We start from the raw sequence: 24,463 nt of genomic DNA, 5'->3' as shown, positions 1-24,463 counted from the left end.
TTAGATAAATTTAGTAGGAATAACACATCCTGTGACGTAGGCTATAGTATACCCAATTATTGCTAAGCAATCATCGGGACTGGTGGGCATCAACGAACAGGGAACTTAACCCCCCAGTAAACATTATAAAATAACATAATGTTATATAAACAAAACATAATGTTAATCAAGCAGCACTGAGAGAATATTAAGATGAATCCGAACCAAGCTTAACAGAACAGTAGAAAAATTAAATTATATACTATAAAACCATTTAATACAATTAATTAAATCTTCTTAAGAGAACATAATTGTCTTTTTTAAAACAGTCAACTTTTTAACAGCCTTTTGTAACAGCCAACTTCAGTTTCTGTGGAATGTTCGGCAGCGAGTGAGACGACAAATTTTCAATTTCTCGTGCTCAGTTGTAAACAATCTATCGTTGTTATCAATTTCCAGATGTACGCCAACATTGATTTCAATTTAATTACATCCTTTAAAGAGTTTATGGATGCTCGATTCGGTATTAACATGAAATAGATTATTTATGCACACAATTTTTTGGTGTTTTTTGGATTTTGAGCACCCAAATTTGGAGAGTTATTTAACCATTTTAGATGTTGTGAATTCGTAGCAGTTTCTGGTGACAATCGGGTGATTTTTTTTTTTTTTTGAAATTTCAATTTCTTGGAAAGTTATTCCAATTTTAAGCATTTTTTGTCTTAAATTCCCACCCCTTCTTTGTGCTTTCATGATCTGTTCTCAAAAAATTTACCTTTTTCTAGTGCTCAATGTAAAAAATAAATAAATAAGTAAATAAATAAACTCATTATATCTCAACTTTTATTTATTCTATTCACGAAAGTGTATTTTGATAGAAAAGAAATTTAGGCATCGTTTTTTCTTCCTGCTTCAACTCTAACCTTTGGGACCGTGTCAGTCAGTTAGGGACCCTCTTTATTTGTGATATTCATCTGAATTAGTATTGAAAACGATCCACTGTGAACTCTAGATTAGAATTTCTGATTCTTAATTGAAACAACAAAAACAAAAATGTCGTTCAAATGATGAAATTCTCTTTTATTCACAACTCAAGAAGCATTTATGGGATTTCTCTGGTTCCATATCTCAAAAATAAACTCACCCACTTAATGCATAACAAAATTAAAAAAGTGAAGAAAAAAAAATTCGAAAAAATTATCAAACAGCAGCGGTTTCCATAACAACCCATGTAATGACGACGCTTGCACACTGTTCACTATTACTCTTGAACACAGTTGAAAAATGTGATAACGTCCAAATAAGGTGCGCGCACGCCATCAAACCTAAAACAACACCCACTTTGTCAATGGGTAAAGAAAAAAAAATTAGGACATAATTATACAAAAAAGAAATTAATACATTATCGAAATAAAACTGACCGAGTTATTGTAACTATTAATGTTTATTAGGAATTTAAATAAAAAATAATATTAATATTAAAGACTTTGTAAACTTTAAATGCAGCAGAATTGAACAAAGGAGAAGGCAACTAAAAAAATTTCTAATAATACTTGTAAATAATCATCCTGTGACATTAGTAGTGAAAAGTGGATGCTCCATCTCTACAAAATTTCAATACCAGCACCAGACATTCACACAGGCATTCACACAAGCATTCACACATTCCTTATTTCAAACAGAGGTAACATCAGAGTGCACAAGGTTAAATAAAAATGTTCTTTGACTTTTTGGATTTGCACCTTTTTCTGTCCTTAGAATCGTCGATTGAACTAATTTTATTTTTATGGAAGATTTCTTTTTTTATGCGGATATCAAGTTTCCTTGTCTGAGTAGACTCTTACGTTGATCTGCATAGGGTAATTGTAATTAATTTATAAAAGCCTTCCTTACAAATATGTAACGGATTATTTTTTTCATTTATTTACTTATTTTTAATGCAGAGAAATAACTGATGCTCACATTTATTGCGTTATGGCTCTAACTGATGAAAAACAATGTGAGTGGAAGTTGGCAATGTTTTAAAATTTGAAATCGTCTGCTACGTTGACTTCACAGCAGACGATCTCACATTTTCGTACTAAGACTGGTTTCCTTAAAATAAAATGTTCTTTTTCCAGATAGTGATTGGAAGTTCGACCGCACAAAATGCCTGCTATGAGCGCAACAGTCCCGAAACGCACCTCTATCCCAGGATTCCCTCCTACGCCGCTCCTTCTTATCAACCGGATTCGAACTTAGATCCTGCCACCGCTGCTTCTTTTTATACTCCCACATTAGTAAGCTCTTTTTTTTCTTCTTTTTTTTACATTTATTTGATGCATTCAGCATGATATTTAATGATTCGATAAAAAAGGGGCAACTTTTTTAATTCAACTTTTAGTTACATTCAAGGTTTTAAATATACGCAGAATTAAAAAAAAAATTGTATTTTGTATTTCTTTGAAGATAAGACCTTTTAAAGCATAATCAGCATATCCAATTGTTTTTTCCCCATTATTTACGCCTTTTTATAGTAATACACAACCTTCCCTCTCTTTTACAACTTCGTTTTCCCTCTTTTATATTTTTTGATCCACTCAAGAAATTTTTTTAGACTGTACTCAAAAATCCAACCAACTTGAATGCTAAAAACCAAAAATCTTACGTTAGGTAAGGTAAATCAAAGCCTAAAATATTTGAACCAATTCTAAGTAATATATATAACAATAAAAATCTAAGTGTTTTTTTAAATTCTTGAAAATTTTTTTAAATTTTCGTTCGTATTTATGTCAATTTTTTTTTTTTTTTTTTTTTATTTTTNTTTTTTTTTTTTTTGTTGTTGCTCGTTTGTACTTTTGTTTGTTATTATATTTTAAAATGGTTGTTCGCGCGTACGCTCAGACAACCCAATATATTTTCCCTGGTGACTACATACGTCCAAAATAAGCTTTTTTATCCCGTTCATATCAAGCAAAATGGAAAAAGAAAGTCATAGCATTGTCTTGTATTTTAAAGTTTAAAATCGAAACAACCTCTTAATTTTTATAATTCTGGTTCTTGGTTATTTTTGTTGGAAGCGTAGTGTCACAATTAACAAAAAATCCGACGTGAGCTCTAAATATTTATTTCAAAACTTAATACACAAATTCTTGTAGGAAAAAATTCAAATTAACTATCACTTAAAGAAAAGAAAAAACATCATGGATAGTGCTTAACTTAATCAAGATTAACTATAGCTGGAAATATTTTTTCAGAAAATCTCCTCTGAGCTCTGTTTTGTTAAAATATGCTCGTTACGATAGAGGCTAATTCTTCCCCCCCCCCCTTTTTTTAAAAAAAACTAGAAGCAATTTGCGAAAAAGAACTTTGAAACATTTTTAATAAACAAGCGTAAAATTTTAATTGTTAAAAATCTAAGTAGACCTCATTATACTTTTTTCATAATATTAAGGAAAAGAGCCGTGATGGTTAAAGGCGTTCGCCTTCCAATGAGGTGAACTGGGCTCGAATCCCAGCAACGACTGGTCGATACGAATTCCGCATACGGCTTGCACCAACCACAGTGATGACGTAAAATATTCGTAAAATATATATGACGTAGACTGATCATAGGTTAAAGTCCCCTTTCCGTCAGGCTAACCGTGGGTGGTTTTCTTCTCCAATTAACTCAAAAGCTGTTTAGTTTCCTCAAAAAGTCCTCCACGAAGGAAAATTCTTTCCGATATTTGATCCAGGAGTTCCCTTGTCTTCTGAATTGGGTTCAAAATTACAAGGGTTAGAAGTTGAGCATTAGTAATCGTAAACCCAAAATTGGGTCGGCTGTTCAACGGCGGTTACATAAAAATATATATTTATGAAAAGTTTTTTTTTTTAGAGTGAAAAAATAAACTTAAGAATCTATACCTATAAATATTGATGTGTTTCAAAAAGTCTACTCGAAGTATTAGTCATTTTTTATACGTCTGACTGATCCAAAAGAACTTTCTGTAGTTTTTGGATCTAAATTAACTGGTAGGACTTCTTTAGTTACATTTGAACTGATTACCGCTTGCCTGACATGGATCTCTAACTTTCTTTTTGACTATTATTACTCGTCTAATAGTATTCCTGTCGTCGACAGAGAAATTTCATGGTACTTTTCCGTCAGCCAAGTCGCCAAGCGAAGCAAATGACAAAACAGTCAACGGAATAAAAATCGGAAACGTTCAACTATAAACTAATATTTATTAATAATAAACAAAAGAAGTTCAACTATAAGCAAATATTGTTGGCTAACTCCCAAATTTTCATCATTCTTAGAACAAAAATCAAGATGGAAGAAAGAAAGGAAAACTTGCTTGGGCCGGGATAGCCTGATCGGTAGAGCGCTGGGCCCATGTCCGAAAGTTCGTGAGTTCGAACCCCACCGACCGAAGACTCCCCGTGTAGTGATTGATGCATGTTAAATCTGTTGAGTCGCAAAAGTCCTCCATGTTCCCATAACAAATCAAAACCTCTGGGGATACTGGATTGGAGATCGATAGTTCTCTGATTCAGGTCAAAATTACGATCTGTGGACGAATGAATGGATGTTCGCCCTATAAACGGGTGCGACGTATGGTGTGGCAGAAGTCGAATTCTTGGCCATAGATAGCGCAACTGAAAAACAAGAAACGTACATTCTGCCTTAAATTTGCTCGGTTTCACCAAGCAGGCTTGCCCGTGTGGCAAGTGACATTAGAAACAACAACAACAAGGAAAACTTGCTTTGTTTTGAATGAATTCAGAGAATAGAGCACGTCGCCCCAAACTTGCATTCCCCTTATGGTTGTAAGAAATTTGGAGGAGTTCTACATTATTTGGCGATCTTTCGCTTGCCCCCGGCTAACGGAAAAGTACCGAAATTTCTACTTAGGAATTATGGCGGCGATCTCCAAAACTTTTAACATTTGTTTCTGAGTTGACTACCCTTTACAAGGGCCTTTTTCGAAACGTTTTAACCTCTTTTAAGTGGTTTAATTATTGTCCATTAACATACTGGAACCTTTTATGTTTTCTTTTGCTCCAACAATTACAAATGCAACGTGATGTGCTGGGTTTCTTAAAACTTTTTTTTATCCGTTCTAATGCATACACCAGATTCTCTCATCATATCTTTTACAGTTGTTTCAATTTTTTGCATTAATTCTTCCTACAAGCCGGCGAAGAACGTGCACTGATTCTTCAGTAAACTTAAGCAAAGTACTCGCTTTTTCGACTGCACTTTTGATCCTTCCATGTACTTTAAAAAACTACACTTTTTAACATTTGCAGCTAAAATTCCTTCTATACATTTCGCTTTTAGAATATTTCCACCATGAAGGCCAATAGCTAAACTCATGAAGTTTTTTCTAACTAGAACTTCATCAATATGTTCAGCAATCGTTTCTCAGTTGGAGCCTTTTTTCTAGATTTTTCAGCTGTGTAGGTTTTGACGAATTTTCATCTTTTCTTTTACAAAAACATCCAGCAATGTTTTTAATTAATTTCCATTTTTTTTCAACTTCCGAAAAGTTTTCTTTTCAACTGGATTTGCTAAGTTTTCTTTTCTATTCGAATTGGTTCTTCGCAAAAATTTTGGCAATTGACACATTTTAACAGTACTGCCACTGTTTTGTTTTCCAATAAATAATATCTTTGATGTGGAGAATTTTCTAATACGGTTGCCCACTTTCCCAAAAATTACAGTTTAATTCAACTTCAGCTAAGGGAAAACAAAGTGATTCATTCTGTATAGGAGTTTTTATCTAAACGAATTCTCCTGTGTACATTTCTTGTTTCACCCATTTCCTAGAAACTAAATCCAAGGTGGCACTGGTGTCTCGTAATATCGGTATCCCAATCCCTTCGCCGTCAGGCTAACCGTGGGAGTTTCTCGAATATAGAACCATAGCATCTCTAAGTAAAGGTTCCGAAACGCGTAAAGATAAAACAATTTCTGAATTTTTCTTTAAATAGGAACATAGAAACCGGAAGTGATTATCAGATCCGCATTCGTAGAAATTCTTTCAAATTCCTTCTCGTGATCTCTTTAAATACAATATCTTTCTGCCCTACTGACTTTTGTTCAGCTTTAGCAACAGTTCGCCAAAAATCATTTTGACTGTTTGGATTTCTATGCAACAAAGACTTCTCTTAAAATTGTTTTTTAAACTTAATCTAATTTCTCGGCTATTATACAAAATAAGCATTTAATTCCATCCATTCCTCGAGAAAAAGGTCTCTTATATCATTTAGTACATGACGCCCAACTTGCTCAGTTAACATCGAATTCTTAAGATCCTCAAAATTAGTAATTTTTGGATCAGAAATTCATTCATTAAAACAACAATTTAATCCTTGAGCAAAATTTTGCCAAGACTTATTAGGGGACTTTAAATGCCGGTAAAAAAATTTTAAGTTTTTCGGCATTAAGGTCATATCGTTTCAGATTCAGTTCTTTTACGAAATCGTGATTATTGGCATCTTTAGGTGATTCTCTCGCCAACATATTTGAAATATCTGGTGGTACTAGGCTTGATAGATAAGCCACCTAATCTTCCTTTGGAATTTGTGTTATCTGCTCAAAACTGATAAGATATGATGTCATTTCATCTTTATTTTCTTGAAATTCGGTTACAGTTGGACCCCGATTTAACGAATTGATTGAGGGAATCAAATCCGCCCGTTAAATCGAAGCAATTCGCTCCGTTAAATCGAAGCAAAAGCCAAAAAATTAGGTCGGCTGCTCAACGACGGCTATAAAATAAAATATTTGAACATAAAATATGATAAATGAAAAATAAATCTATACCTTTTAAAAAATTACATTTCTGGTTTCTATTTGGCCTTCACTTTCCACCGATTATAAATTAAAACGAAATACGTCATGTATAATGTAAATCAAATATTTCCCCCTCGATTATTTCTGTTAGAATAAAATAGGTAAGGAGAGTCGGGTAGTAATCGATATTCCTCGATGAATCGTTTTATTCTCATTGCTTGTTAAGACAACAACATCAGCAATTACCAGAGGTGGGTAATGTATGAAGTAGGGTTGGTTCTCTTTATATAATTGTTAGCTGGGCGGAAGGGAGTGTTTCACTCATGAAAATGTAGATGTCAAATACACAATCTTATTTAAATCATCTTCAACAATCTCATTTCTAACCGCGGGCACAAAATGTGCTTCTTTCCACGTGGAGCAGCTCATTGCTTGTTCATAGATTTCATAATTTTTCTTTCTTTTTTTTTTTACTGCCCTGTAAGACTCATAAAATAACAGGATAATATAAGCAATGATAAAAATACAGCACAACTAGATCGATTACACAAGCAGACGATATTTTTGGAACAATTTTGGAGTTGAATGATTTAGATCGAGTTTGTGCAGATCAATAGTTTGTGGTGAGAAGCTATTACGGGATATCGTAAAATATAGTTTTTGCTAAGAAAAGTGGACAAACCATTACGGGATAAGAAAGCAAAAAAGTTTAAAATAATATCACAGACCTCCTATAAACATTGAACTAAAATAAGCAATAATAAAAAGCAGCACAACTAGATCGATTACACAAGCAGACGATATTTTTGGAACAGTTTTGGAGTTGAATGATTTAGATCGAGTTTGCGCAGACCAATAGTTCGTAGTAAGAAGCCATTATGTGATATCGTAAAATATAGTTTTCGCTAAGAAAAGTGGACTAACCATTACGGAATAAGAAAGCAAAAAAGTTTAAAATAATATCACAGACCTCCTATAACGTTTGACTAAATTAAGCAATAATAAAAATTAGCACAACTAGATCGATTTCACAAGCAGACGATATTTTTGGAACAGTTTTGGAGTTGAATGACTTAGACCGAGTTTGTGCAGATCAACAGTTTGTAGTAAGCCATTACGGGATATCGTAAAATATAGTTAAAATACAGTGGACTACCCATTACGGGATAAGAAAGCAAAAAAGTTTAGAATAATATCACAGACCTCCTATAACGTTGAACTAAAATAAGCAATAATAAAAAACAGCACAACTAGATCGTTTACACGAGCAGACGATATTTTTTGAATAGTTTTGAAGTTGAATGATTTAGACAGAGTTTGTGTAGACCAATAGTTTGTAGTAAACCATTACGGGAAATCGTAAAATACAGTTTTCTCCTGGAAAAGTTGATTTACCATTGCGGGATAAGAAAGCAAAAAAGTTCAGAATGATGTCACAGACTAATTTTATTTCCTGTATTATTTCTGATCTCCTTACATGAAAAACCACCTGAATGGATGGAGATGTTAGAATCGATGTTTAGTTAGAAATGGTGAAAACTTCGCTGATAGTTTAATAAAATGTCGTTTTCATTCAAATTAGATCTTCAATTTTAACTTCGAAGCACACTTCGAATACAAACACTGTAGAATTTTTTTTTTAATTAAAAATTTGATTTCTCCGTTATTTACTTTTGGCTTTCAAAAATAAAGAGAGAGCGAAAAAATGGCTAGATAAAAAATTTGTTTTCGGGTGTTAAAACACATCTTCTATATTAAACAACATTTCATTCTATGTAAAAAAGGAATTTAACATTTCTAATGACATAAAAGAATCTAAGATAAGAAAACGCGAGACAAAAAAAAAAAGGAGGGGTGATTCAACTATTATATGGAACAAAATGTGTTATGAAAAATTGATATACTAATTGATTTTAAGAATTTTTATCTACTGCAGTATTTCCTACACGCAAAGATTATTGGGAGTTCCTTAACTAGGCGTTCAAAATAACATTTTTTAATGAACTACAGTCTAACCCCGCTATAATGAACCTTCAAGGAATCGAAATTTTGGCTCACTATAACGGGAACTTCACTACATCCGTTCCACAAGCAATTTTAACTAATGATTCCACCCCCCTTTTATTACACATTATTTAAATAAATGACCAATAAAATGAAATACAAAAATGACAGGAAGAAAATACATAGTAATGCGTTAACTTTTATTTTTTATTATTCTTAGTCTTACGTACAAAAAAAAAAAAAAAAAAATAGTAATCTTTAGCTGATGAGTAATCCTCAACATCAGTTATCGAAATACTTCCCGAATCTCCGATAATTTTTCCTGAATTAATGCTATTCCACTTTTTAAACCTGTCTAACCAGCCATTCGAGCACATAAAAGTAATCTCACCAAATCGCTAAGCAAATTCCTCGGTTTTGACTTAAAGCATTTATCCAGATACTGGAAGATGGCGGCTTCTTTGAATGCTGAACCAATTCAATAATGATACAAACAAGAAAATTACGTATTGCTACATTCCATGCTATAGATGGTTTTAAAAATCGGTATATGTACTTATTTTGAAGCAGAAATTTCAAAAATATTATTAAAAAATGAAGAAAATAAATCAGTCAAAAAAGTTCTTAATATCCAACTTCCTCTCTTTTTTTTTGGTTCACTATGTCCACAAAAAATACATTATGCGTGTGTAGCAAGAGACGGAAGCGAACATTTCGTTCACTATATCCGGGAGTTCCCTATAGCGGGGTTTGACTGTATTTAGAAAAGTTTGCTATGAAAACCTATTTTATTTTCCTTGTATTTCATTTTATTAATGAAGAGGATTGTAGGGGCATTCATACAACAGTGTATAAAACACATGTATTGAATGTTTGTTTGCAGAACTCTACTTATGGAATGAAGGAAGGTTCTGATCCATGGAGGAGTATATCACAGTCCTACTACTACGATCCCACCTTGGCGGCTTACGGGTGAGCTTTCTCTCTTTTTCACTCTTTTTCTTTCTTTCTTTTTTTTTGTTATTGTGATGAGTTCTTAATACCTTGTGTTGCAGGTATGGAGGTTTAGACTTCAACGGAGCGAGAAGGAAGAACGTAACGCGGGATTCCACGAGTACCCTCAAAGCCTGGCTAAACGAACACAGGAAGAACCCTTACCCAACCAAGGGAGAGAAGATTATGCTGGCCATCATCACCAAGATGACACTCACACAGGTCTGAACGCCGCTTGTATTTAAATGCTGACACATCCTTACTTTGAATGGAAACCTCTCAATCTAACAACGATCCTCTTCAAGCCAATATAGTTATACAAGTTATAGTTCTTAAATTTCCTTTTCCACTGTTTTCATATTTAAGTAATCGATGATTTCATGTAGTTCCTAATTGGTGCTGGAGGAATTTCAAAAAAATTCTCTTGAAGTCCTGCTCCAAATGACTTATACACTCTCTGGCCAAATGTATCCGGACATCCGGGTTGATATGGTGGTGGAACCATAATGGTGTGGGGGTGCTTCTCGTGGTTTGACCTGTGTCCGTTAGTTCCTGTACTTGGAAACATGAACTCTGAGATGTATGTGGACAATGCTGCACTCCCAACTCTATGGCAATATTTCGGGGAATCCCCATTTCTCTTCCAGCAGGATAACTGTTCCATTCACACATCGAAGCTTGCACAGACGTGGTTTGATGAAATGAGTGTTTAAAAAATGGACTGGCCTTCTCAGAGCCCTGATGTAAATCGCATAAAACGAATTAGAGCACAGATTACTTAGCCAACCAAATCGACCCACCTCACTGCAAGCACTCACTTCAGCAGTGATGGAAGTCAATTCCTATCAAAAGCTGGTGGAAAATGTTCCTAGACATATGCAGGCTGAAAACCGATGTAAAAGGGAGATCAACATCATACCCAGATAAGCAAAATAAGGTTTATTTCCACTCAGCAAATACCTTTTAATGTAAACCTAAAAAGGTTTGTAATACGGTTTATGTGTGTAAACCTTCTAACCTTAAAACGAGATCTGTGATCTTCTGCTCTATTCTACTCACATTACCCTAATTCAAAACCCTGGAAAACAACCTTTTATATAAAAAACTTAAATCGAAGTTTACTTAGGGTTTTCGAGCGTCAAAAAATCTTTTAATAAAGCTAGTCTCAAGATGAAAATAATCTTAAATCTAGGTAATTAAAACGTTTCTTTTCGCAACGTCTTGTATGATCAGCTGGAATCCACCTTGTCATGAAATTTCAATGTACAATGCAGTTTGATCCTATCGCTGGTGTGACGTCATCTAAAACTTCATTAAAGACCTTAAGCAACAATACTTTTTTTAAAAAAAGCTTTAAAAAATACTTTTTAATCCTTTTAGGATGAAAGGTTTGAAACTGCAATATTTTTGTTTTATTGAAAAAAGGTTTTTTGTGCAAACATTTTCGTGATAATACAAGGTTGCCGTAAGGTTGCATGCTCTCTGGGTATTAATATGTGCCTCAAGACGTTCTAAGTTCACACCACTGGGTGACCGGATTCTTTTGGCCAGATAGTGTATCTTTAGAAAAATATTTGTGGAAGTTGGAACAGTTTGATAAAATTTACTACACTAGGATACATGATTTTTTACAAGCTGTAGGAGAATTTATATTATTTCTAAAAAGACATTAAAACAACTTTAAATAATTAAACAACTGTATTGTCTTTTCTTTTTTTTTACTGAAGGTGTCAACATGGTTTGCCAATGCGCGGCGTCGCTTAAAGAAAGAGAACAAAATGACGTGGGAACCGAGGAACAAAGCGGAATCCGAGGATCCTAAGAAGGAGCAAAAAGATGAGGATGATGAAGACGAAAAACCTCCCCGCATCGGCAACAACACAGGTTAGTCTGAGCTAAGAAAAAATAATTACCATTTGAAATAGTTAACTTATCACTTTTGTCTTATATTATGTCCGATATCAAGTATTAGACTGTAGATTTAACGCAGATACAGTGAATTAAGACATAAATGACAGTAATGCGCATTAGCGGATGGTGAATTTGTGGGGCCCAGGGCTGAAACTACTTAGGGGCCCTAATAGCCATTTTATCAAAAAACTATTTTCTATAATGATGTAGATAAGTATATAGAAAAAAATANAAATGGAAGGAATAAAATTGCTCATTAAGCGAGAAAAAACGTTTTTAAGCTTTTGACCCATTGGCAGCAACACAGGTTAGAGTTAGTCCGCACTAATCAAAAATAATTACTATTTGAAATATTTTTGTTATCACTTTTGTCTTATATTATGTCCGATACAAATTATTTGACTGTAGATTTAAAGCAGATGCAATGAGTTAAGACATAAATGACAGTAATGCGGAAGATTTAATTAGAATACGAAAACAATGTGAATATATATTGCCTGAAATGAAAGGAAGAAAATTGCTCATTAAGCGAGAAAAAACGTTTTTAAGCTTTTGACCCATTGGCAGCATTAGAGTTAGTCCGCACTAATAAAAAATAATTACTATTTGAAATATTTAACTTTTTGTTATAGCTTTTGTCTTATATTATGCCCTATAAGCAATTATTTGACTGTAGATTTAAAGCAGATGCAATGAATTAAGACATAAATGTCAATAATGCGGAAGATTTAATTAAAATACAAAAACAATGTGAATATTTATCGCCTGAAATGAAAGGATTAAAATTGCAAATTAAGTGAATAAAAAAGGTTTTTAAGCTATTGACGGCACACAGCTAAGGCAAGCAACACAGGTTAGAGTTAGTCCGCACTAATAAAAAATAATTAGTATTTGAAAAAGTCACTTTTTGTTATCACTTTTGCCCGATTATGTCCGATGCAAATTATTTGACTGTAGATTTAAAGCAGATGCAATGAATTAAAACATAAATGACAGTAATGTGGAAAATATAATTAAAATGCAAAAACAATGTTAATATTTATCGCCTCAAATGACAGGAATAAAATTGCAAATAAAGTAACAAAAAAAAACTTTTTTAAACTTTGATTAGTGATAATGACCGTTTCAATTTCTGATGGAGAAAGGGCAAAGGAAGGATTAAAATAATCTAAAACCATTTAATTAGACGAACGCCGAAAAACGCTTCCTAACGTTACGAGAACAGTTCTACTAGAATAATAAAATTGATTTTTGATGATTTTTAATCTTTATTTTCCCTATTACAGTAGCGCTAATTAATATTCAAAAATCTGGCATTTCTTGCATATTGAGCAACGTATTAGTAGTAAGAAATGATAGTCTTTCGTAATGAAGGCAAAGCTATGCATCTTCATTAAAAAAAAGACAATGTTGCATGTTAGTTAAAAATCACGTCATGAATAACACTATATCCTAAAATTAAATGCAAGAACGTCATTTTTTAATCATTGAAGAAATTAAGTTTGATAATAAATAAATGGATTAACAAAAGGAATTATTATTTATATGATTTTGAAAGTTGAAAATATGTCTGCAATGCTTTCGTTTAATCCTCTTTAGAAAAAATAATCCTAGAATAATTGAGTCCCAACAATTAAATAGCTTTTCTGTTTCATTTGTTCGTAGTTCCATTTGTTTCCTACGCGGAAATTCGAGACGAAAATCTTCCTTTTCTCAATCGAACTTTTTAAAGTATGTTTCGCTATCATTTTTTTTAATGAACTTCGAATGATTCCAATTTTTTGTTTCTGCATATAAAGCTATTTAAAAACTTGAATTCTTCGTCATAATTTTTTTTAAAATTTTATTTTTAACTAAATTGTTATTACTAAATTTTATTTTTAACTAAATTGTTATTTCTAAATTTTATTCTTAACTAAATTGTTATTACTAAATTTTATTTTTAACTAAGCTGTTTGCCACAAATGAAATAGTTTTTCTTTTTTTAAATTTAAATGCGCAAGTTTAAAAAGTTTTTAATATTGTATTCTATTTTCATTTATAAGACTATAGATATTTTTCAATTTCAGGCAATCATTAGTAATCTAGTTCGAGTACTTAAACTGCTTTACTTCACTAAATAACTAGTAAGGGACTCTACCCTGGTAGTTTATCTATTTGATTAGAAACTTATGAGCTTCGCATAGCACATTTTGATAGTAGAAAATATAGTGGTCTTACTATGTCGTAAGAAACGAAAAAGTTGTGCTCGTTTCATAACGTTAAAAATATTTCTTGCGTAATTTAAATTTATTTGCAAATTTTAACGTAAGCAGACGTAATGTAATGCAATGCAGACGTAATTTAAGTTTATTTGTCAATTTTAACGTAACGTAATGCAGACGTAATTTTAGTTTATTTGCAAATTTTAACTTAAGCAGACGTAACGTTAAGTAATGCAGACGTAATTTAAGTTTATATGCACGATGAGGAATCCTTCAAATAATTTTTTTCAGAATTGTAGCGGTTGCTCTGTCGGAATAAAGTTCTTCTTGTGTTTTGAGATTCTTGATGTCAAGTTAAGCCTATCTTTAACCATAGCACTCCATGCTAATTCTGAAAATGATGCAAAATGTATACAGTTTTTTAAAAATGGTTTTGTGATTTAATTTGTTTATATTTAACCCTTTCGACCCGAATGGGACATATATGTCCAAAGATTAAACTTTATTCCCTAATGGATAAGCAGATCCCAATTTTGCAGAAACAAATAATTCGATGCATTTATACTATTTGTATTATTTACTCCCATGCAATATATATGTATGTATTTTTACAATATTCAAGGCGATCGGGAAATATTGTCCCAGGTGATTTTTTGGGAAAACGAGAAAAGTGGATAACTTTAAACTCATAGTATACTTATTTTAATATATCACCATTAACACAAACTGCTTTTCATATTTAAATTTTAATGCTGCAAAAGTTGAATCGAAATAGTTAAAAAGCGATCTGAGCTACGTAAAAATATAGAATTATTCAGTGACTTTGATTATTTCCATCTAGGTGAAAAAATCTCATCAAATTGTCTGTCACAAAGTTTAATAACTTTTAAAATATGTTTTTGTTCTAAAGCCTAAATAATATTTTATATCACGAAGGTTAAGATAGTTTAAAATCATAGCTTTGCCTGAAGTGTTAAGGCGCTTAAACTGGTCTTGATGCTTCAAAAAACGCAATTAAAATCACTGAACATTTGGATAGTGTCAACCATATGGCATAAAAAGACCTTTCTGATGGTTGCTTTTAAATAGGTACTTTTGTTTGGCTACATTGGATCCGCATCGCAAAGTGATTTGTTGTGTTGCGTTTTGTTAAGACTAGCAGATTTATTTATTCAAGAAGCATGTATCTACTCCGTTAAAAGTGCGGGAGAAAGTTCTTGAAAGGCTACTTTTTCCCAACACTTGATCCAGGATTTCGATCTTTTCTTTTCGATTGGGCTCAAAACGATAAGGCCATGGAGTAATAGTCGCAAACCCTAAATTCAACAACGTTTATAAAATAAAAACATTTTATCTGTCGAGCCAATGGAATCAGTCAAATGGGGAATTGAACTGTACTGAAAAAGAAAATCTAACAGTGTTGACTTCAGAAACTTTAGAATACCTTAAAAAGAAAAGAAAAAAATTCTGAAGCCATCGATTGGTGGATAATCCGTGTGCGTTCGAAGACTATTTTAATGGCATTCGTGACTTGAAAAAGAGGATGTTGAAATTTCATTGGACAAGAGAAGTGGTCCGTTTTATATAAAAAGGGACCAACAAATATCCTCTGTGTCGTGAGAGGACAAATAAAAAGAGGTTCGCGTGCAAAATATGATAATGTCATTCATTTTTACAATGTAATAGCTCAACCGGCATTAACATTTTTCTTTCCTTTCCAGTCCTTAATAGACATCCGCATCTCGCGTGACCGGTCCCGGTCATGCATGACCGATGTCCACCAATGGGAGTTGTGCCTTGCTGTCACACTCCACTAATAATGGCCATAATGGACAATAATAATGATGGCCAAAGAGGGCTCCTCTTCCAAACAGAATAATTATCTTTATGTTTGCCGATGCGGAGAGGCCAATTACAGAATTTCCGTCACAATCACGCGAGTTCGGACGAATAAGGTTTGAGCACACAATTGGATTCGTCATTTAGTATGCAAACGAGAACATGGCCTCTCTCTCTCCCTCTCCACCCCCACTCCCACCCCCCTAAAAAAAGAACCGACATAATACAATTCGAATTAAATATCCACATTGTTAAAATTTATCTGAGAGTCTGCAATGGGTTTGGTTTCCCGAAAGGCTTTCTGGTGGGATTTTTATGAATAAAAGATCCCAGGGTCGGGTTTTTGGAATGACGCGTCAAAAACCTGTCGAAAAATATCATAAATTGTCAAAATCTGATAAAAACCTGGGGAATTTTTTTTTGTCATTGGAGATATTTTATTAGATGTTAAATCATGCACAATATAGGCTGCATTAATGAATGCAATAATTATATATAAAGATGTAGCCGAAATTATTGAAACTATTAATTAGTTTTTTTAAAAACATGTTACTCTTAATACTTTAAGATCAATATGATTTGCTGTGTAATAACTATTAAGTTTATATTATAAGTAGTAACTATGAATTGCAAATTATTGCCAATCTAAATATTGATTTTAATTTTTTTTTATGCCACAATGCAGATATTTTTTAGATTAAGTAAACCGTCAGAATCCCTGAAAGTGCTTATTTTTTTCGAAATGTCAAAAACCCTTAAAATGGTTAACGGAAGAATTATTGGTGTCCCTGAAATTATTGCGGAAGAATTATTGGTATCAGAGAAAATTTTCGGTTTAAAAAAATTTCCAACAAAATTTTTTTAATGCTCAAAAATGTGTTGCTTTGTAATATTTTTTCCCGCTAAATTTTTTTTATGACAATTTGTTTATTGATTAATTTGAATTCTCTAAGTTTAAGTAGGACCTTAAATTTAAAAGAAAAAAAAAGCGCTACAATTTTTGTGAAATTTTGATCTAAAACAAATTTGTCTTGACGGAATATTAGGACCTAAGAATTTTCATATGTACTTGAATATTTTCAATAAATTATGACTATTTAAATGCCCTGATAAGTAAGCTAACTATAATTTACAACAAATATAAATGCTTATTTAAATGAGTCAATCAATCCATTCAAGAGTTTAATTAAGTTACTACTAATATTTAGTACATTTTTATAAAATAAATTTCCTAATTACATGTCATTTTATTGTACTGTTAATACGTCTATATAGTTATTTATTTTATATAATAGTTTTTATACGTTTTCATTCTAGTCCATGCAGCTCAGCATCAAATGAAAGAATATTCGAATTTCGGTCATATTCATACAAAACTGAAAAATGAACTTGGAGTAGAGAAGGTTTCAAAACTATTTTATTTTTTATAATCGCTTGCTTCGGAAAAAGAAGGTGCTAAAATGAAAGTAAATGAAAATTAATTTTACACATTATGAATAAGATGATTAATTAGTATTTTTTCAATAATTAAATAAATTAACGGATTAGATAAATTGCATTTCCAAAACAGAAAAAGAGTTTAATGTCAAAATAATAATTAATTACTATTATAATTAATAAAAACAATTGATTGATTCTTTGTAATTTTATATGAATGTTTATTCATAAATACTTCATATTTACAGCTGCTGATAATTATCCTTACACCAAAATTTCTTTGACAATTCTCAAAAACTATGTCAAAAAATATTTTTGACATGATGGTTAAAACTAGATAAAGCTAGTAAAAAATCTGCTAATCCTCCTGGTGACTTTAAAAGATTTTAATAAAATCCATTGTCAAAATGTCTAACATTTATCCAAATATGCCTCATTTAAAAATAAATATTGGGTAGCTACTTGGCATGCTTCCCCCACCCTCTAAATCGATCTCTGGGACATGCTTAATTTTTGATCAGATGAATTTCAGTAGAAATGGCTGGGAGGGTTGTATTTATGAATGAAATATCGGATCTTATTGCTTATTTTGCAGAAATAGGAGGACCCGATGAAACGTACCGATCTTCGATCAGCGACCGTCACCACTACGAAGATGCTTCTGTTGATGCGCTACATGCCACACTGGAGGCTTCGTCCAGTGGCTTCACTCCGTCCTCTCAGAGCTCCTCACCGGACATTGGTCCCATGGAGACATACATGGCCTCTCACCACAGGTCATCCAAGGATTCCACAACAGTCTCTTCATGCTTCTCAGGTAATACCAACCTTCCGCAAATCGTCTATAGTTTGTCTACGGCAACAACTCCCCCCGCCACAAAGCCTGAGGTTGTCTGCTGCTATAGAAACAGCGCATTTCAGAGAGGATAGCTTCTCTTCACTCTAGGGCTAAGACTTAAATCTAGGGCTAAGATATGCAATGTACCACATTTGTATAATGAAGTCTGTTCCATCTACAATATTTCCAATAAGTTCCGAGATCTAGAATATCCCTTAAGCAATTTCCCTCAGGCTAACCGTGGGAGGTTTTCATGGTATCGTGGCTCTCTCCATGTAACGCAAACGCGGGTTACTTCCACCAAAAAGTCTTCCACGGAGGCTAGTTTGTCCCAATACTAGATCCAGGAGTTTTCTTGTCTTCCGGATTGGGTTCAAAATTACAAGGCTAAGGAGTTGAACATTAGTAGTCGTAAACCCAAAAAATTGGATCGGCTGTTCAACGACGGTTTATAAAATTAGATTAAATGAAATTGTTAAATAGTTAAAGCGTATTTTAAAATTGGTATTCCCCAAATTGAAGTACTTGTTATGCGAGCATAAGGTCTGTGGGTGTATTGCGATATTTCGATTCGATATTAGTCAATCGTGCTTGCGATATTTCGATTCGATATTAATTGAAAAAGTAGTGCACAATGTTAGTATTCCAGCACGAAGCTCTGCAGAGGATCAAAATTGTGATGACATGTCTTCGGATCATCCTCAGGGATGTTTCCCAGACCATCGCCAATAGCCCACTGAGCAGCTCTAGTGAATTACCTGCCTACCTGCCGTTCTATTATGGTGCATGGGACTCCATTAATCCGTCTCGTTTTCTCTTAGGCGATCATCTCTACAAACCGAAGATCTGGTCTCTGGCAGACACAGCTACAAACAAAGTTCTAGAGATGCCTTACGCGAATGATCTCTCATCTAACGGATGGTCGCCAACAAAAACTCCATACCAAAGTTGTGCCGCCATTCCTTTCCAGAGGTTCGGTAGCTGCAATCTCCATGGATTCAATCCTATCACTCTCCAGACAGACACTCCGCCACAAACCCCGCCCAACATGAAAATGGTGTCCGGACACCAGGCAGTGCCTTCATCAGCCTCATACATTGAACCACACGGCGGTGGTGCCTACCTAAACCTCTGTCCCTCCCAAGACACCATCACGGATGGACAAATTAGAGGTATCGTCTGAGTTTATTACTCTTTGCGTAAATAAGTAGTAATATATATTCATAAGTGTAAGTACTTTCATGATTCAGTTAATAAAATGCAAATAATCATAACATCTGTTATAAAGTTGCTTACTATTAAGCAACCGTCTTAAACACTAAACATACCAACACTTAATCTATATCTATTTCTACCATAGCCGGTCAAATACCCGGACTTGATGTTTCTTCATTGAATGTATGAAACATGGATGTTAGGAAGGAAATAAACTAAAAACACGTCATTATAATTAAACAAAATTGTATATTGCCGATTTTTATGAATTATAAACACAAAGAATAAGAATTTTTAATTCATTGCTCAACGTGTTTTCTACATTTACAGAGTGTTTCCATTGTACATTTTCCGCAAACTTATTTCTTTTAATTATTATTATTTCTATTATTCTCATAATTATTTTTATAATTAATATTATTTCCTCTAAAAACTTGTGCTGCCTCGATTGTTTCGACATTTTTCTGGTAAAAAACTAACAGTTAGTTAGAAATGAAGTAAAGCTGTCAAAATAAAATATAAACTCTTTACCGAAACATTTACTTTTTGTCACTTTGTCTTATAAAAAAAATGCAAATCTAAAATTTTAGGTACTTTCTTGAAATTTGAATTCGCAGTTATTCTGATTGAAGCTAAGCAAGAAAAGAACTAAGCAACAGTCTCTGCAGAAATGTGCAACTCATCGAATGCAATACGTTGAACACGCATTGCATCGTCATTTCTGATCCGATAACCATATAAAGCAATAAATTGTTCTCCCGGTCAAATGACCGGTTGTGGTAGAAATAGGTATACGACAAGTATTATTCGAAACGAACAAAATACGAAAAAATAATAATCGAATATTAACTGTATATAATTGTTAGAAAAAGTCATGAAGTCAAATGCACAAAAAACGGTAAGATGATAAGCGCATTTTCAATGCAAAAGTTCTTAAACGGTCATTTGATCGGTTATGGTATGTTCAGTGTTAATAGTTCAATAACGGTATTCAGTTAAAAAAATAAACCAATCAATAAAAATAAAAAAAACACGAATAAACGAATCTTAGTTTAGCACCTTGAAAACAAATGGTATGCCTAATATTTTGAACAAAATCCCTCTCAGTTTGCCAATTTGTTCAGGATGATGACTTATACTACGTCTCTTCATAGCACAATTTTAAGTACTATCAATCTGATTAAAAACAACACGTCCATTAACAATGGTATACATTGGAATTTTTTCCTCATTTGTTGTGAACTTCCTTCCTGGTTTAGAGACTACAAGGCAAAAAAGAGAAGGAAATATATTCGAAATTGTTTAGAAGAGGTTTTATGATATCTTTGGAATAAGTTTAGTTCTCGTGGTGTCGTTACTAAGTTTAATTTCTGTCACTAATTGTTAATGTTTGAAATTTATACAGCGCCGTTTTGGAATGATATTTTGAAAACCTAGTTTGAAAAACAGGAGAGGAAACGAATAGAATGCATTTTTTTTTCGTGTCATCAATGACTATTATGAAGAGTGGGCGATTTTTGCAAAAACATTTGACCGATAAACATGAAGATAGCTTTGGAATAAGTTTAGTTCTCGGGGTGTCGTTACTAAGTTTAATTTCAGTCACTAATTGTTAATGTTCAAAATTTATACAGCGCCGATTTGGAATTTTATTTTGAAAACCTAGTTTGAATAGCAGGAGAGGAAATGAATAGAATACGTTTTTTTGTGTCATCAATGACTATTATGATGAGTGAGCGATTTTTGTCAAAAAAATGTAACTGATATCACGATGTCATGAGATTAGAACGGAATTTATAGCGATAGGAAATTTCTCAGAAACAGAAACTTTTGTTATATTTATGTAATACCGTTTCAAAATTTTGCTTCAAGCGATAAAAAATGAAACAAATGCTCTCGATTTACGAAAAGAAAAAATGGTTTTAATGCTTAAAAAGATTTGATTGTAAAAAACGTTAAAAAAATAAATAAATAGAAATTAGAAAGTTATATTTAACTAGTTTACCAAAAGTTTTGTTCAATTTGTTTGTCTATATGTTTTGTTTCATATATACCTTGTGGCAGGATTTTATATATATATATATATATAAATACTANAGAGAGAGAGAGAAAAATAGAAATAAATTAGGCTAGAGCAAAAATTCGAAAGAAATTAAATGCTTTTCTTAACAAAAGAAATAAATGAAGGAAAAAAATTGTTTTCCCGTATTTTGTGAGAATATCTTGCTCAGCAGACTGTATTGAGTGCAGATGAAAAGGTTGAGTGAAATCAATAATTGTGTCTTGAACATATTTCTTTTTTGTAGATGAAAAAATGGAGACTTTTGCTGGTAATCACCCATCCGTACTATCTGGCAGCACATCGTCCAATCAGAATCCTCCATCAGACTGCATACCTGAAGACTACGAGGAACCACCCCGATATGCCGTTCGATAGAAAACGTTCGAAAACCCAGCCGGAAGAACTATTTATTATCCGCCTGCACCACCGGTGATTATATACACTTCTAAAGCCATCAAAGTACTTTTTATGGCCAACGAAGATCGATACATTGGATACTTGCAATACTCGTCAAAAGAACTATATAATATAGCAATCAATACTGTTTTAAAATATGGATCGAACTGCATCGAAGACGATAAATCACTTTTCGAGTGTGTGGCACCCCCATGAAGCATTTTATAACCACAAATGCTTTTGCAGACACATTGCACAACTTTTACTTCATCTGACTTCGACGAACTGTCTGCACTTTTACTAGAGTCCTTATGAGTTATGTCTGTAATCTGGAAGTCTTTTTATATTTCTATTTAATTTTTAATCTTCGGGTATTACCGTAATTTACCCTGGTAAATTCTGGTTACCCAGGAAATCATGGTAAATAAAATTTTTTTAAAGGATTTCACGATTGAATAGACGGGGAAATCACGGCAACTCTGTTGTTACTTTATTTTTTAAAAAATTTTTTTCTTCTTCTAATGGGGATTTTTTTTTTTTTTTTGAGTTTTATTGTTGCAGAAGCATAAAATATCCGTTCTTGTTTTGTTTATGTTTTTTCCCCTATTTGTCCTATGTAAAAGCGTAACAAGTTCATTAAAAAAAAATTCTGAAGAATAACAAAAATGCCTCATATACATATAGGTTCGTATAACTCCATATAGTCAATCGAAATATCGAAGCTAAACTTTGTAATTCATTTTGCCTATTTTTGTTTTTAAACTTTGCAAGGCTTTATTTAGGCTGAGCTTACAGGGACTCACACCAGACTGTGGTAACTTCATCAAGAACATAGTATCTTCTGCGACATTTTTTTTAATAAATTTCTTAAATTTGCTTTTTAATTTTTTTTTTTTTTTTTTTTTTTTTTTTTTTTTTTTTTTTTTGCAACATGAAGTGCATATTGCATATTAAGAAAGCATGCAATATGCGTTTAAGTAAAGTATACATTTGTTGCAAGACGGATCAATTCATACTTTTGATAAATTCTTTATTTCTTGTGCACATCTTGAATATGCAGACACAATTAATTACTCTCCTCATAATGAGCGAAATCTATAAAATCTAATCTATAGGAGAATCTATAGACTCTAAGCGGCGGTCAACAAATATCACCCCCTGTGTTTTGTATCTTCTGTCTTATTCTCTAGCATACAAGAGAACATGACAAGCTACAAAAGAAAACAATTATACATATTTGCATATATTTTCCGTATTTTGCATTTATTAATAATTCTTCTTAACAAATCAATCTTTTTCTTCGCACAACTAGCATCAATCATTTTCATTTATTAAATAAACATTCTTATAAAATAAACTAATTTCTTTTATAAGTTTTAATTTCACTTCTTCTTTTATAAGTTTTAATTTGGACACATGTCGAATTTTTGTAGGCTTAATTTAAATGTTTTATTAGATTTTTAAAATCGAATTCCAGATATTTTAAGTTTTAAATGTAGAAAAACAAAACAATCAAATTCCATTTCGTTTTCTCAAGCATACTTGATTTAAAGCTTTAATTTCAATTTTTGAGATTAAGAACGACAAACATTATAATTCACTTTAAAAAATTAAATTCATTCAAATTAGTAATAGGATTGTTTTCTTACTTCATCTATCATGTTTCAAACAAACCAAAGTTTATAATAAGTAAGCCCAATAGTTTTCAACAATTCAGTTGTTGTTCGTAATTTCTCTAAAAAAAAAAAAAAAAATTATTTTATCGAAATTTCTGTTTATTTTAATCGAATTCCTTTAATTAAATTATTTTATTTAATTAAAAATTAAATAAATTAATTAATCGAATTAAATTAATTTATTTAATTTAATTCGAGAGAATACTTATTAATCTTTTATTTTGATTGTCATTGAATGAAAAATATTGCCTCATTCTGAATGATCAGAAACGCGATTTGAAGATGTGCACACGGTTTTATGTATACTTGTTTTTGTATTAAGGAACAGGAATTTCCAAATTGTTGAAATGTAAACACAGAATGGAGTCAAGTCATGAATTTTAACAACAGTAGGATTTGGGTTACAATAGCAAGGAAGACAAAAACTAGTGAACTTATAAAAGCTAAACTGACTTTTGTGCAAGTGCAAAGTCAGTTTTCCAAAACAAGCGTTTTCTGTTAAAAGTAAATTTACCCTATTGGGATAAGTTTTTTCTGTGTAAGTAAATATGTATGCGTACCAGACATGGCTAGAGGGTATAAAATTTATTTATTATATATTAGACAGAGAACGGTTATCAAAATGAACACGAAATCGTTGTGCTCCTCAATAAAAGCTAGGGAAAATCTTGCAAAGTAAATCCGAAAAATGTTTCATTTTAGGGAATAAGGGAAATCTTAATAATTGTAATTGGTTTGTTAAATAGGTCGCACGATTCCCACAAAGAGCAAAGGAAAAAATTTCTTACTTTTAATTTACGCATACTTAAACCAAAAATAGATTTAAGGACAGGATGTGAATTTAAGAGAGTGAGAAAGTGTTTCGTTTTGAATAATAAATTAAGAAAAGGATCTANGTTTTATGTATACTTGTTTTTGTATTAAGGAACAGGAATTTCCAAATTGTTGAAATTTAAACACAGAATGGAGTCAAGTCATGAATTTTAACAACAGTAGGATTTGGGCTACAATAGCAAGGAAGAAGAAAACTAGTGAACTTATAAAAGATTTATAAATGCTAAACTAACTTTTGTGCAAGTGCAAAGTCAGTTTTCCAAAACAAGCGTTTTCTGTAAAAGTAAATTTACTCTATTGGGATAAGTTTTT

The 24,463-nt window shown here is 32.3% G+C and overlaps 1 protein-coding gene across 1 annotated transcript in view; it reads left to right on the top strand.

Annotated features, from left to right (window-relative positions):
- Positions 1-23,395, top strand: part of LOC107453943 (Iroquois homeobox protein 6a) — a 69,105-nt gene extending 45,710 nt beyond the window's left edge. Inside the window, exons 2-8 of the mRNA XM_071182783.1 lie at positions 2,100-2,258; positions 9,630-9,718; positions 9,802-9,961; positions 11,467-11,623; positions 17,726-17,947; positions 18,790-19,140; positions 21,490-23,395. Of these exons, the coding sequence (XP_071038884.1) occupies positions 2,100-2,258; positions 9,630-9,718; positions 9,802-9,961; positions 11,467-11,623; positions 17,726-17,947; positions 18,790-19,140; positions 21,490-21,620 (1,269 nt within the window). The 3' untranslated portion in view covers positions 21,621-23,395. The remainder of the gene's footprint in view (positions 1-2,099; positions 2,259-9,629; positions 9,719-9,801; positions 9,962-11,466; positions 11,624-17,725; positions 17,948-18,789; positions 19,141-21,489) is intronic.
- The last annotated feature ends 1,068 nt before the right edge of the window (positions 23,396-24,463 follow it).

The sequence above is a fragment of the Parasteatoda tepidariorum genome, chromosome 6 (genome assembly GCF_043381705.1).
Source record: "Parasteatoda tepidariorum isolate YZ-2023 chromosome 6, CAS_Ptep_4.0, whole genome shotgun sequence".
In the NCBI taxonomy this organism is placed as follows: domain Eukaryota; kingdom Metazoa; phylum Arthropoda; class Arachnida; order Araneae; family Theridiidae; genus Parasteatoda; species Parasteatoda tepidariorum.
This window is presented reverse-complemented; position numbering and strand designations above follow the sequence as displayed.